Genomic DNA, 15,300 nt, shown 5'->3' with positions numbered 1-15,300 from the left:
AGAAACATTTTTTAAAAGCCCCTACTACCAATATGTGAATGTTGGGGGAGGAGGGAAGGATTGAGAACCACTAGTGCCATATGCAGAACTAGCTCTATCAGAAGGTTAACCACACACCTGCCTTGTCAAACCTGTTTTAATGGTCAAAATGCTCTCAGATGGTATATTCATATATTCTAACTGCCCTCTTGACTGATTATCTGAGGTGCAGTGACATAGTATGCATGGACTGCAATAAACACTGCCCCAGCAAAAGCAAGGAAGCTGTCATTGCTGCTCTTGTCCTGTAAACACTCAATGCCTTACCACCGACTGTCAGAAACATTGTGAATCTGTAGAGGAGGGCATCAGAAGGCCCGCCCTTCAGATGCACTGGGATCCCATTATCCTCCTGGTCAAAAAAAAAAAAAAAAGAAAGAAAGAAATTGATATGTGTAACTTGTTTCCAGGTAAAAGTCAGAATTAATTATTATTAATTATTCATATAAAACCAAGCTCCTGACACTCCCAGAATTTAAATCATTTAAGAGGCTTGAAATTTTTATTCTTTCTCTACTACTACTTTAAAATTACAAATCTGTAAAAGACAGCATCCTTTCCCAAGCTAATTTGAGACCCAATGAGGTCTTTTTGAGAACTATCCATACTTCACAGCAGAGATAATCCCTGAATTCAACAACGTAAATATAAGATAATGGCCAGTCAATCACTGGGAAGCTTTTTTCCCCCTTATAAAAGGGAGCAAGGGGCTTTGATTTGTAACACTAGTCCAACATTTTTTATATCCACTTAAGAATTTTATTTTTATGTAGCATACATAATACTTTTACTACTTGAAATTTTACTTAGGAAAAAATTATACATCACAATTAAACAAAAACTCATTCATAATCAAATCACTTACAGAGGTTAACTGTCTAATTCACTGGGTCCCCCTCTAGAACACACCCCATTAACAGTGTGATATATATCTGTTTTTAATGCTTCTACTGACCAATTCTTTAAGTTATAGGTGCTTAATAAAGAAAATGGCATTACGCTATCTAATAATGTTATATGCACTTTTGAAAAATAGTTTTAGTCCATTTAAATCTGTTTTCAATGGCAACATAATATTCTATGGGTGAAAAATATCTTAACTGCATTAAGCTAAACCTCTAGTAATTTCTAGGTTGGATTCTTTAAAATCTCTTCTCAATTTCCTTATACTTTTCCATGTACTCTACAGAAGTGTCTGAGAGAGGGCTTAAGTGCTAGGGAGATTTGCTTACAATATTTCAAATACCAGCTAAACGTCTGTCCCTAACACACGGATTGTAAGAAAACCTATGACTGGTGCTATCTTTCCCCTGTACCTGGCAAACATCATCTATCTTAAGTCTTTCTACTTATATTGAATGGAGTTGCCACACATATCTATTTGCTTTAAGAAGACTCTGTTCCCATAGCTGACCAGAAGCTACAGTTTTTCAATTCTAAGAATAGTTAAAGTCAGGGTAGCCTTAAATCTGTAAAACTGAAAAGACAGGGACAACGTTACAACCATTTCTTGGTGACACTGATATGGTCAAGCTGGTATATTAATAAATCTCTGCCCAGATAGGAGCTGGAAGAACCTTGTTGTCAGCCTTCACACCTCTGAAGGCAACGCCACATGGCAGGACTTCTGGGGCACCAACAGCTGGGAGCCAGCAGTGGTCTTCCATCCAGATCTCCAGAGAAGATCCATAAAAAGGCGTATCTCAAACCTACTTTAAATTTTACTTAGAAAAAAATTATACATCACAATAAAACAAAAAAATTCACTGGCTAGAATGTGGTTAGGGCAGAGGAAACGGAATAGAAGGTTAACTAACAGTCAGTCAGGACCGCAATGCCTGCCACCCTCCACGGGAATGTTCATCTCTTGTCCTGATGGTGAACTGAGTTTGCATTTCTTACAGATCTGTAATTCTTCGAATACCAGTGATACAGCCATACTTGGATTGCTTATCTCTTTCTTCTCTTGATGGTGTAAATCATGTACTTCTTGGTCTTGAATTTTCTCCTTTTGAAGTTTCCTTGGAATCCTTACCCACCTAAGATTACCTATTATATTCTTTCCCACAGGTATGCTACATCCTGTAACATCTACTGAATTTCTGCTATATATATATATATTTATTTGTTTCTGGGTCTATTTTATGGTTTATTTTCCTACTTTTACGCAATTATTCCCCAAAGAATACATCATAAATAGGAATTCATCATAAAGTCCTCAAACACACACTAATTCACTGACCTATGCATTTTTCCCACCTTCCTGAGTACCTCCTGGACACAGTAAATACTCCAGGAAGTCACTTATGCTCACAAGACAGCCTATAAAGGCAGCCCCTCTAGATTTACTACACCTTCTAGGCTCTATTACAGTAATGTTCACTTAAAACACTTCAGTACCTGAAACAGCTTTTGTTTCTCTGGAACTTTGTTTTCAAAATGCCTTCGTGAAGTGGTGCTGATGGTCCTCCGGGCGATCTGACGAAGAGCCTAAAACAGAAAACCCACATATAGTGAACAAGAGCCTAACGAAACCTTCAAGGGCAATTTCCAATCCTTCACACTGAGATTTAAACCATATCCAACTTGTCAGTAATAAAGTCCAGGACTAGTAGCATCCAGATTTTCCAGATGTTATCCATTCTCTGCTCTGTGCTTCATGGTACATTCTGAAGTCTCCAGAAACCATGACCCATATAACCTGTGCCTGAAATCAATCAGTAGTATTTTATACTCATTGAATAAAACATATTGCTATACAGAAAAGTAAATAAATAAAATAAACCTTATAAGCGCTAACATTTTCATTTAGTATTTCCTATGTTAAAAATCTATTCCTGGCAGGGCAGTGGGGATGCACAACTTTAATTCCAGCACTAGGGAGGCAAAGGCCAGCCTAAACTACAGAGCTAGCTCCAGAAGAGCCTAGGCTACACAAAGAAGCACTGTTTTGAAAAATAAATAAATAAATAAATAAATAAATAAATCTATTATTTGTGATGAAAAATTATTTTACAGTGGAGGGCATATGTTCTTCCTAGCCATCTAAGAAAATTTTAATAGGGTATAAGTCTTGCCTGTAATTCCAGCACTCAGAGAGGCTGAGGCAGGCGGATCTCTGTGAATGCGATGCCAGCCTAGTTTACAAAGTGAGACCAGGACACCCAAGGCTTCACAGAGAAACCCTGTCTAAAAAATACCAACCAACCTGCTAACCAAACAAAAAAACTTGCAATACATAAGTGCGTCAGAGAAATATGCACTCCACCTTCTAAATGGTAGTGATATGCTTTTAAAACGTTGTTAAATAATAATAAAATCAAACCACACCTTTTTTAAATATTTTGGAAAGATCGTTCAAAGTGTTAAACGCAATCAGAATCAGAATCAGCATTACACTTCAACCATGAATACCCATTAAATCTGAACCAAAATTGTACAGCTTAGCTCTTTAGCTTACTTCTGATTCAGATGACAATTATGTAAATTTATATCCTTTCACGAAGATACAAAATGACAATGAAGTCACCTTTCCGCGCCAGTGTTTCCAGGTGTCAAAAATCCCCCCCCCCGGAACCTACATCAGAGCTATAATCTTATCAATAATCACTTGTTAAAACCCAAATTCGGGGTTTACGACTACCCAGTGATAGCCGGGGGGGAACAGGTCCGAAAGGTCAGGAAAAAGAGGACATGGCCAAGGTGACTCCGGCTCCCGTCTTCTGCCCCTTCCAGCAGGTTTTCTGTCGGGGTCCCTGAGCCTCCGCCCCGACACCTGGGCAGCAGCCAAACCCCCAAAGCGACTTACAAGCAAATTCCGCAACATCTTGGCTCAGTTGCAGCCCACCAACCGCGACTGCTGAACGTCAAACACCCAACACACCAGGCAGGAAACGGAACTCACTCCTGGGCCTGCGCGTGCGTCAAGAAAGAGCGCTCGTTCCGGGAGAAGGCGGGGCTCGGGCTCCCGACCATAGAGAACGAAGGCGGAGCCGGAGCGGCCGCTCGCCGCGGCCTCTCTAGCCCCCCGCTTTGTGGTCCCGCCGGGCCTGGAACTGGGGCTGAAACAAAGCAAACGCCGTGCGTAGCCGGAGAGGCGCGGCGTCTGCAGCGGTTCGCTCTTCACACGCTCTGGGGAAGTCCGTGGGCAACCAGACTATCCGGAACTTAGCATGTCATGGGAGACGGCCTTGAGCCATTGTTGTAGGCTGAAAGAACCAAGGGTGTCAGAGCTACGACGTGCGAGTTTAAGTAGACGAAAGCTCCTCCTAACACGCGAATGAAGTCCAGTTTTTGGGTTTGTTTTCCACAGATGAAGGTGGGGAGGGAGCGTTAGTCTTTGTGCGGAGAACACACTGCCAAGAGCGGCGTTGGCATCCACAGGTATCTAGCACCTTCTCGGACTGAACTCTACGTGCTGGAACTTGCTGGCTTCGTTATGTCTGGGAAAACGCTGGAAAGAGGGGAATACATTTTAACTGAGGTTCAGCACAAATTTCGACTGCGTGGAGCGTCATCAGATCAGCAAGGCACTACACTCCATGTCTGGAGTCGTCTGTTGCGTATTTTACAGATAGGCGGCCAGTGTTTTGCATTAGGCTTGCTTAACTTCCTCCTCCATTCTCTCTGCTCACCCCAACGTACGTACAAGTAAATACAATGTACTCAGTACTACAGCAAATGTCTTTCCACCCTTTTGCAAACTTAAAAACGGTCTCGTTGACATTTCAGATAAAAGCTAATGATACCATGCGTTCAACAACGGTGAGTGAAAACTGGTAATGTTTAATTCCTTCAAATCCCGGGGTATATTTTTTTCTTCTTAACCTACTCTGTTAATTTGCCCGTTACCTAGCACGGTTTAAATTTTCTTCCTTACCAAGTTTATAAACACCCACCATGACCGACTTTTCTACTACCCCTGATGTATTCAATGTAACCAAATCTTTAAGCATAATTACCATATATATACCATATATACAAATAGCTGGGGTAGGGTAAGTTTTTTTACTTTTATTGTCTGTAACTGGAATTCTTAAAGTCTGTGCTGTTTTCTCTGTTTCACCTCAGGCTATAAATTGCCCAGAATAAATATTTACCATTCCCCTAACACTATGAAAGGTGGATTCACTAACCAACAGTGATACTGTTTGACAGACCTAGGAATACTGTCCAAAAAGATCTAAGAGTTCACATTAAAAGAACCTAGTCTCAATACAGATCCATATAGCCCTGTCACTTAAGCCAGTACAATTTTCTCTTTCCTGGGTCATTCCATCTACAAACACGTTCCATTTCAAAATGCAAAGTATGCAGAAGAAACAAAGTAATGCTTACTATTCCATTTTCTCCAGAATAAAAAGATTTATTTAAGCTTGCATGTCTATTTTTTTTTAATCCCTTCTTAGGCCAGCTTCTGCATTATCAGCCACAGAAAACAGTCACTGGTTCCCTCAGAGTACATTTTAATTGAGAAATAAACCATCAAGGAAAACAGGGCAACATGAATGTGAAACATGGGGCTTTTAGTGAAGTTTCGTGCACCCACCTCCCGGTGGTCCTATTCCACACTTGTCCTTTTAGTATTTGCTTGGCTCCTTCATCCTTTCAACACAAAAATTTGAAAGTATCCTACCTTTCTCTAATGTGAACTGAAATTTCCCCTAAACTCACAATATATCAGTTTAGGATCTTCATTAGCCATCGAAAGGATGTTTAGTTTAGGATCTAATATAGTTTTTTTTTTTTAATTATTCTTACACTGTCTCTGTAATTTTCCCCAAACTTTAACATTTTCCTCCCAAACCCTACAATTAAAAACCCCATTCTATCTGAGTCTAATCTGACCATTATGTTCTGCAACACCACAACTGCTGGCAACATTTCTTGCCTGGGTTTCTGCAAAAGCCTTAATCTGTTTCCACCATCCTCTCTATCATGGTTGTTTCCCAGCATCCAAAGAGATGGGATTTAAAACACAATTGTTCGACATTTGCTGGCCTCATTCCACAGCTTTCATCAGCCCCAGGGTTCCTCCCTCGCTCCTTGTTCCTGCATTTTTAACTATCATTATCTGGGCAGAAAAATGTGGCTGAAATTTGCTTTGGTCTACCAAACTTAGGGTTCCTCCTAAATATGCTAGAAATTTATTACCAGGTCTTTGGGCTCCTTTCCAAAACAGCAGTTTGGGGTTTGTTTGTTGATGTTTTGTTCTTGTTTTATATTACAGAATGGCTCTTTTGAGTAATGCTGACATGAAATTTAACTGCAAGTTAAAAATTTTGAAGTTTCTAGGTGTATTCATTTTATGAGTCCAAGTTTAATGAAGGGACATGTCTGAGAAACTAGAATGTATCATTACTTCTAGATTACTGTTTCCCTTTATTGTGTATTACAGCTGAATTGATAGATCATTTCTTAGTTTTCCTCAATCAGCAGTCTTTGTGGCTGTGGTTTCTACATACTTCATTAGGCATTACTGTTGAAAGCAACAGATCAACAGAAGAAAACTCTCCGTAGATGGTAGAGCACACACAGGCAAGAGGGAGGGGAACAGACAGAAAAAAGGAGGAAGCAGTGTACAGCACAAGGCTGGTTGCCCTGACTAATTTAAGTATCACCTGGAAGCCATTCAAAGCTTTAAGGAGTGCAGGCTTAGAATACAAAATCCGTTTTAAGATAATATTAGTTATGGGTAAAACCTGGAGAGGACCCAAGTTACTAGGTCCAGAGTCAGAAGGTTCTGTAATAATACAAGGAAGAAGAAAGGCTGAACTTGAGCAGCAGAAGCAGGTCATAGATGAGGGGATCTTTGCGCGTGGACACACAAAAGCACATAAGAACAAGTACCTTGAACAAGTACTAGTTTTGTGTAATTAGTAGACTAATTCAATATTAATCACTTGCTTTTCAAGTGAAAGACTGAAGTACCTAAATCTCAGGAGAGATGGCAGTGAATGCACATAAACATTCAATGTAAAAATGGCAGTGACATGGTAACTTACTAAAGGCGGAGTATGGTGGTGCACATCGGAATTCTGGCACTCAGGCAGGGCAGGTAGAGCTCTGTGGGTTTGAAGGCACCTTGGTCTATAGTTTGAGTTCAAGGCCACCCAGGGCTACAGAGTAAGACACTGTACTGTAAGTGCTTTGTTCCAGAATTACGTGTAAAAGTCCTGGACAAAGCTAATATATACAAGGAACTAAGGAAGATCAATACGTAGAAAATCAGGAGCTATTCACAAGCCAGATGCTAAGGATAAAAAGAACATGCCCGCAAGAAGTATCAAGATAAAAGTAAATTCGTTTGGTTTGACCAACAAGAATGGGAAAAATTCATTGGATACTTAGTGTCTTAGGGTTTCTGTTGCTATGATGAAATACCATCATCACAACCAAAGGAAATTTGGAAAGAAAAGGGTTTAGTTTGCTCACACTTCCACATCACAGTTCATTGTTGAAGACAAGCCAGAAAGTCAAGGCACTTGACTCCAAAGAACTTGGAGGCAAGAGCTCATAAAGAAACCACAAAGGAATGTGGCTTACTGGCTTGTTCCTCAACACCTTCTCATTTTTCTTATATACTCCCAGAAACACCAACTCAGAAGTGGCACCACTCAGAAGATGTGAGTTAATCTCACACCAATCACTAATTTAGAAAATGTCCCACAGTCTTGCCCACAGGGCAATCTAATTGAAGCAACTGATATTCTCTCTTCCCAAATGGCTTCAGTTTCTGTCACATTTACATCAAACTAGTGAGCACAATTGACTCCATGTCAGCTTGACACAAAAACACATCACCATTAGACCATAACCATTCTTTCCTTGTTCATCCCCCAAATCTCATTAATATCAGTATTACAAGACAAAACATTCCAACATTTAAAACGTCCCACAGTCTTTAGAAATTCAAACACTTAAAAATATTCAAAACTAAAACTCCAAAGTCTCTTAAAAGGTCAAAGTCTAAACTGTGGACTCCTGTAAAAATTAAAAATATGTTCTTATTCCAGAGGGAATTACCAGGGCACAATCAAATCAAAGCAAACCAAAATCCAACAGTGTAAACTTCAATGTTAGAATTCTGAGAGTCACTCGTGATCTCCTGGGCTCTGAAGGGCTTGGCAGACATCTCTGTGGTTCTGTCAGATATAGCACACAGATTTGTCTCCTAGAAGGCTCAAGCCCAAGCAGCTCCACTTGCATGTGTCCTTGGTGGTCATCCCATCATACTGCATCTCTCCAAATGGATTATCACTAGCCTTACCTGTGCTCTTTTCAGGGACTCTGATCTTGCTTCATGATGCCACACCTAAACCTGTCCATAACCCTATCAGTCCTGTGACTTCTACTTCAACTAAGGCTGCACATTCACCAGTGGCATCTCCCAGTGTCAAGCCTCAGCTGCTCTCCATGCCCCCTTCATATCTTCAAGACCAGTAGCACCTGGGAAACTCTTGCACATTACCAGGTTCAACTGCTAGGATGAGATGCAGCCTTGGCCAGCTCTGGACCCACAGGTATTGTGTGCTGAACACCCCCCCCCAAAAAAAATGCTACTGACCTCCCACCTTCCTCTCTTCTCTTTCTACTCTTCCTGCATCCAGGGTCTAGGTCATCCTCGACCTCACTATGTAGACCAGACTGGCCTTGAACTCACAGAGATCCTCCTCCGCTTCCTAAGTCCTGGTATTAAAAGTTATGTGCCACCAAGCCCAGCTACTGGTCTCATCTTCATAACCACTAATTTTTCAACCCCAGATAACCAGCATCAACTGTCCTAGTAGAGCAATAGTTTTTCTTTAGTGGTGTTGGTTACTTGTTAATCACAGGCAACTCTTAAGCTCCAGTCAATCAGACTCCACAAATGGCTTTAACAGACTCTCCAACTTCTGAAATTTCACAGGCCAACCCTCCATTGTCTCCATCACTCTACTTCCAAGCTGACATACAACACTCCAATGAGCTCTAAGCACTCAACAGATTTTCTAGTACAAAGTCCTCTCACAATCCTCCCCCAAACATGTCAGGTCTATCATAGGAACAACCCCACTCCCATACAAATTTTCTCTATTGCTGTGATAAAACTCCATGACCAAAAGTAGCCTAGAAAGAAGTTGATTTCAGCCTACATTTCCACATTATAGTCCATCACTGGGGGATGTCTGGACAGGAACTCAAACAGGACAGGAACCTGGAGGCATGAGTTGATGGAGAGGTCATGGAGTGCTGCTTAATGGCTTGCTCATCATGACTTGCTCAGTTTTCTTTATACTTCCAAGAACACCAACCCAGGAATGGTATCACCGACATGGGCCTTCCCCACATCAATCAGTGATTAAGAAAATGTCCCACAAACCAGCCTGATAGGGCGTTTTCCCAGTTGATACTCCCTTCAAAAATGACTCGTTTTGTCATGTTGATATGAAATTGGGCAGCACAGCTAATATGGCATAATCTTTTCTACATGCTTTGATCTATCACTTCCTTTATTTCTCAAAACAAAACTGTCAAGTAGATACTGAAATCCGATTTATAAAGAATAGGTAATTTATTTCCTCTGTTTACCTGACTGCAGTTAGTTTTTCTGGGTTGTATTTTTCCTTCTAGTATATTCTGTAACGCTGGATTTGTGGGTAGGTATTGTTAAAATTTGTTTTTGTCACTGAAAACCTTTTTCTCCATCTATAATGACTGAGAGTTTTGCTGGCTATAGTAGCCTGGGCTGACATCTGTGTTCTCTTAGGGTCTGCATGATATCCATCCAGGCCCTTCTGGCTTTCATAGTCTCTGTTGAGCAGTCAGGTGTGATTCTGATGGGTTTGCCATTATATGTTACTTGGCCTTTTCCCCTTGCAGCTTTTAGTATTTTCTCTTTGTTCTGTATACTTACTATTTTATTATGTGGCGGGAGGATTTTCTTTTCTGGTCTAATATATTAGGTGTTCTGTAGGCCTCTTGTATGCTTATAGGCTTCTCCTTGACCTTACTGGCACAGGAGAAAACTTCCTGAACAAAACACCAACAGCACAGGCTCTAATAATAAAAAATCAATAAATGGGACCTCATGAAACTGAAAAGTTTCTGTAAAGCAAAGGACAGTCATCAGAACAAAACAACAGCCTACAGACTGGAAAAGAATCTTCACCAACCCTATATCTGACAGAGGGCTAATATCCAGAATATAAAAAGAACTCAAGAAGTTAAACAGCAACAAGTAATACAATTTAAAAATGGGGTACAGAGCTAAACAGACAATTCTCAATAGAGGAATATCAAATGGCAGAGAAACACTTAAAGAAATGCTCAACATCCTTACTCAACAGGAAAATGCAAATCAAAACGACCCTGAGATTTCACCTTACACTCATCAGAATGGCTAAGATCAAAAAACTCAAGTGACAACACATGCTGGAGAAGATGTGGAGAAAGAGGAACCCTACTTCATTGCTTGTGGGAATGTCAACTTGTACAACCACTTTGGAAATCAATCTGGTGCTTTCTCAGACAATTAGGAATAGTACTACCTCAAGATCCAGCTATACCGCTCTAGGCATATATCGAAAAGATGCTCAAGTATACAAGGACATCTGCTCAACCATGTTCGTAGCAGCTTTATTTGTAATAGCTAGAAGCTGGAAACAACCCAGATGTCTCTTAGTTGAGGAATGGATGCAGAAACTGTGGTACATTTACACAACGGAACGCTACTGAGCAATTAAAAACAAGGAAATCATGAAATTTGCAGGCAAATGGTGGGAACTAGAAAAGATCATCCTGAGTGAGGTGTCCCAGAAGCAGAAAGACACACATGGTAAATACTTATAAGTGGATATTAGACATAATATAGGATAAACATACTAAAATCTGTACACCTGAAGAAGCTAATCAAGGAAGAGGACCCTGGGTAAGATGCTCAATCTTCATTCAGAAAGGTAGATGGAATAGACAAGACAGGAACAAGACAGGAGGCTACCACAGAGGGCCTCTGAAAGACTCTACCCAGCAGGGTATTAAAGCAGATGCTGAGACTCATAGCCAAACTTTGGGCAGTGTGCAGGGAATCTTATGAAAGAAGGGGGAGACAGAAAGACCTGAAAGGGTCTGAAGCTCCACAAGAAAAACAACAGAACTGAAAAATCTGGGCCTAGGGGTCTTTTCTGGGACTGATACTCCAACTAAGGACTATTCATGGAGATAACCTCCACAGAAGTAGCCCCATGGCAGCTCAGTCTCCAAATGAGCTCACTAATAAGGGAAGCAGGGACTGTCTCTGATATGAGCTCAGTGGCTGGCTCTTTGATCTGCTCCCCGAGTGGGGAGCAACCTGACCAGGCCACAGAGAAAGACTATGAAAGACAGTCCTGATGAGCCCTGATAGGCTAGGGTCAGATGGAAGGGGAGGAGGTCCTCCACTGTAAGTGGACTGGGGAAGGGGCATGGGAGATGAGGGAGGGAAGAAGGGCAGAATTGGAAGGGAAGGAGGGAGGGGGCTACAGATGGGATACAAAGTGAATAAATTGTAATAAATAAAAAACTAACAAATAAATAAATAATAGGTAAATGTTCTAGGAGATAAAGATATCTAAAGATAAAACTTGTTAAGTGATCAAAAGACTAAGAATCCACTTCTACACTTTCTACTGAATCTTTCAGACAGGCATCAATGAACAGAATGAAGTGCAATTTTGACATGACAGGCTGAATTTAATTTGAAAATGAAAACGCAATCTACTGTTTTACAAGCTTTGAATGAAAAGGAAAGGAAACACTCCAGGAATTATTATGGAGCACTGATTCTCAAAGTGCGGAGATGGGGAAGCTCAAATATAACATATATGTGTATAACTGTATTTCTGCATTTCCGAGGCTTGAAATAAAGTGGCATGTTAGGCTTGAAAAATGTTAAGAGTGAGTACATTTTCTTCATTACCACAGACAGCAAATATGGTATACTGACCTCAAGAAGTTCTCTCTCTTCCGTCCTACTGAAATAGAACAAGACTAAAGAAAAAAGAAAAGGGCTAAGAAAATTAACACGTCACCCTAGATCAATCTCAAAATATCATAAGTAAAATAGTTTCAAAAGATTGCATATGGTATGACACTATAATACTGCAGAAAACAAACTAATTACTGGTTTCCAGGAAAAAGGGTACAATGAAGAAATGTTTCACAAGAGTTTATTGGGCATGGTAGACCTATTTGTTATCCTATCTTGGTGTTAAAACTCACACCCCAAGTATACAAAAGCAGGAAAAAAGTAGTGTTTACCATAAAATTTTTAAAAATGATTAAGCTCCAAATGGATGACAGGGAGATAAGCAATTTCAACAAATGTGTAAAAATAGCCAGATGTAGTGTAATTAAAGTCGACAGAGGAAGCTATAATCTCAAGAAGCTGTAGGATGGAATCACTATGAGGCATGCCTACTGATCCACATGCCCTCGGAAGAATAGATATGGAGCAAAAGTTACAGCAAAAGATAGACTCTGGGATAAGCCTGAAAATGGTGAGTTGAAAAATGTAGAAATCAAAATGGTCAGTTCTATAAGACATTATTCTTCTATACCAAATTGTATACGGTCAAAGCCATGGCTGAGGAGCTCACAAGCCCTAGCTGTGACCTACTACTACTGTTCTGCTAAAGGGACACAGAATATCCACAGATTGCCAGAAAAGTGTATCCACACAGTGGATGGTGATTAACAGAAACTCACAACTGAACAATATGGAGAACAAATGTCAATAGGATGTGCAAGCAAATATAGGACATCTACATCACCCCTGACAAGACTTGGGGACATCATACAAGTCAGGCGGAAATACTGGGAAAGCCAGAGACTAAAAAGAACAGGAACAAAATGCACGAGTGTTATGTGCATGTACAGGTGTGTGCACATGCACACACACACACACAAAGCACTAACACAGAGATTGTTCACCAAAAAGCAGGCTGTTTAAAAACAACAGAAACAAAAGTAGTCTTAGAAATGAATTTTTCTAAGGAAGATGGTACTGAAAGATCAAATTGAATTCTGTAGAGGAGAAATTACTGCACCACCACAGTGAATACACAGAAGGCAACTACACAGCAAAATTAGAGGGACAGCATCTAAGACACATTCACCAAAAGCAGGAGTGGAAAGAAAATCGCTTTCAACCTGAAATGCTATGTAAGGTCAAACTATTAGTAAAATATGGAGGTAAAAATAAGATTTATATGTCATTTCTTTTTAATTAAAAAATGTTTATTTCGTATGTTTATGTGTAAGTCTCTGGAGATGAAAAGAAACTTGTATGGTGGATTACACTTTTTCATCATAATGTATTGAGAATAATTATTTGATTTTGAAAACTGTACATACCATATATGTGTGTGTGTGTTTATATATAATATGTGTGCAAATAAGGTCACCGTCATTTCATTTGGTTTTAGACAAATTTATTTTAAAATTTCAAATGACATTAGGAAAAATGTGCTTTTCACATTTACTGACTGATGGGTGCACAGGCTAAAGTGGGCTTTAAAATACTTTATTAAATCATTCAATCTACAATAGGCATTTATACATCAAAACTTTGTAACAGCAGCACTTTTATTTACCTCCTTCACACTTAAAACTACTATGTTTATAAAGGACAAAACTTTGCAACTTAAAGAGCATGTAATAACCCTCAGGCAATGTTTGCATAAAGACAGGCTGAACAGTGTTTCCAAGCCCTACCTCTCCCTCCTTTACATTAGGGTTTTCGCTTACTGCCTGCTTGGCTTCCCACTATCACCATCTATTCCCCTGGATAGAATACCAGCCTTTGTCAGTCCCCCTAGAGCTATAAGTCTCACCACTTCCTGGTAAGAACAGATACTCCTCAGTAAAAAATAAGTCTCGTGATCATGTTGTCAGTGAATAATATAAATATTTTAATTTAATAGTTGATGGCATTTTACCAAATGCACACGTGGTCAAGTTAAAGCCTGGACTTAAAACTGGGTTAAAACTTAAGCCTGGGTTAAAACTGAATACTAAACATTATCAAGAAAAAAGAAGCATTGTTATTTTAGTAACACATTAAACAGCACAATTAATTTTGTTCACTTTTATTAATACAAAACATCCTAACAGAATGTTAACTTTTAATATAAGTAAGGTTACAAATAAACTTTGTCACTATCCAATAAATAACATTCCCTTGACTATTAATTGGATTATTCTCTATTAGAACAGTTATTTTCTCCAGTTTATTTTAAACTGCCTTATGATTTCAATGAAACATCTTAGCTTTTGCTTATTGAATAATTTTTACAGTTGGAAAATTTCTCATGCCAAAATATTTGCAAATTAATATATTTCTCTATGCCTTCTACTTAGTCGCCTTAATGACATCAAATTTTCTGAAATATAAATGTCCTATATTCTTCACATACACAATAGGAATTGATTTCAAATGCCAGGAACCGAGAACACAAGACAGACAATCAATGCACTCATAAAACAGATCAAGCTTCAATTGATTCCATCTTCTCCAAGGTGTGAAAACGTTAAACCTTCTCAGTTTTCCTTCAGCAGACCCCATGGTCCCCAGTTAGAGAAAGAGATGTAGGCTAGTAGTCCTGTTTCAACAGCATTTACTCTGGGAAGACTGGAAGAAACATCCTGCGACTTATGAGGAATTCCCCAAATAAACCAAACATCATATGCACGAGGGACACTTTACAGAACAACAGCATTCTGAACACTGAAACAAGAATAGTTTAGAGAAAGAAGAACTTTCATCTGAGAAATTTTCATATAGCCATAAATCAAGTAACCCAAGAAAGTAATATTTTTCTAAGGTAAAAGTATCCATGAATTACAAGCTCTTTAACAGAATTTCATGTCATAAAAATTATGTGGCACATTTCTACTATGAACCATTGACTTTTTTTTATTCTTTTAAGCACATAGTAATCTAAACTAATACATTACCCAGACCATTTGATTTAAAATAAAACCAAAGGAAATCATTAAAAAGTCTGATTACACAAGCATTCTACTACATAAATCTGAGTTACTTCAGTGTAAAAACAAATAATTTCAATGCAATGAAGTCAACTCTGATTAATACATACATTTTCATGCATGTGAAAAAATAATTTACATTCACTCAAGAATAAGTTTCATAGCAAACAAATTACAGCACTTATTTGATAAAGGAATATTAAAATAATTCTAGTTAGAAAATAAAGTAACTTCAACCAGATATATTATCTTTTT

The 15,300-nt window shown here is 39.1% G+C and overlaps 1 protein-coding gene and 1 long non-coding RNA gene across 3 annotated transcripts in view; one reads left to right on the top strand and one right to left on the bottom strand.

Annotated features, from left to right (window-relative positions):
• Positions 1-4,072, bottom strand: part of LOC110562708 (cytochrome c oxidase subunit 7A2, mitochondrial) — a 19,812-nt gene extending 15,740 nt beyond the window's left edge. The window contains exons 1-3 of one of the 2 annotated variants that reach the window (XM_021659536.2): positions 3,848-4,004; positions 2,440-2,529; positions 307-391 (exon numbers count right to left, since the gene is read on the bottom strand). In XM_021659536.2, coding sequence (XP_021515211.1) covers positions 307-391; positions 2,440-2,529; positions 3,848-3,865 — 193 coding nt within the window. In that variant the 5' untranslated portion in view covers positions 3,866-4,004. Of the gene's footprint in view, positions 1-306; positions 392-2,439; positions 2,530-3,847 lie in introns of both variants that reach the window. The other variant, XM_060384708.1, reaches the window with a different exon arrangement.
• Positions 4,073-15,253, top strand: LOC132654587 (uncharacterized). Its single transcript, XR_009592216.1, has 3 exons — positions 4,073-4,803; positions 8,324-8,561; positions 10,040-15,253. It is a non-coding gene; the product is annotated as an uncharacterized LOC132654587 (long non-coding RNA).
• The last annotated feature ends 47 nt before the right edge of the window (positions 15,254-15,300 follow it).

Source organism: Meriones unguiculatus, chromosome 6 (assembly GCF_030254825.1).
Source record: "Meriones unguiculatus strain TT.TT164.6M chromosome 6, Bangor_MerUng_6.1, whole genome shotgun sequence".
Lineage (NCBI taxonomy): Eukaryota > Metazoa > Chordata > Mammalia > Rodentia > Muridae > Meriones > Meriones unguiculatus.
Note: the sequence above shows the minus strand (reverse complement) of the source record. Positions and strands in the feature narration are given on the sequence as shown.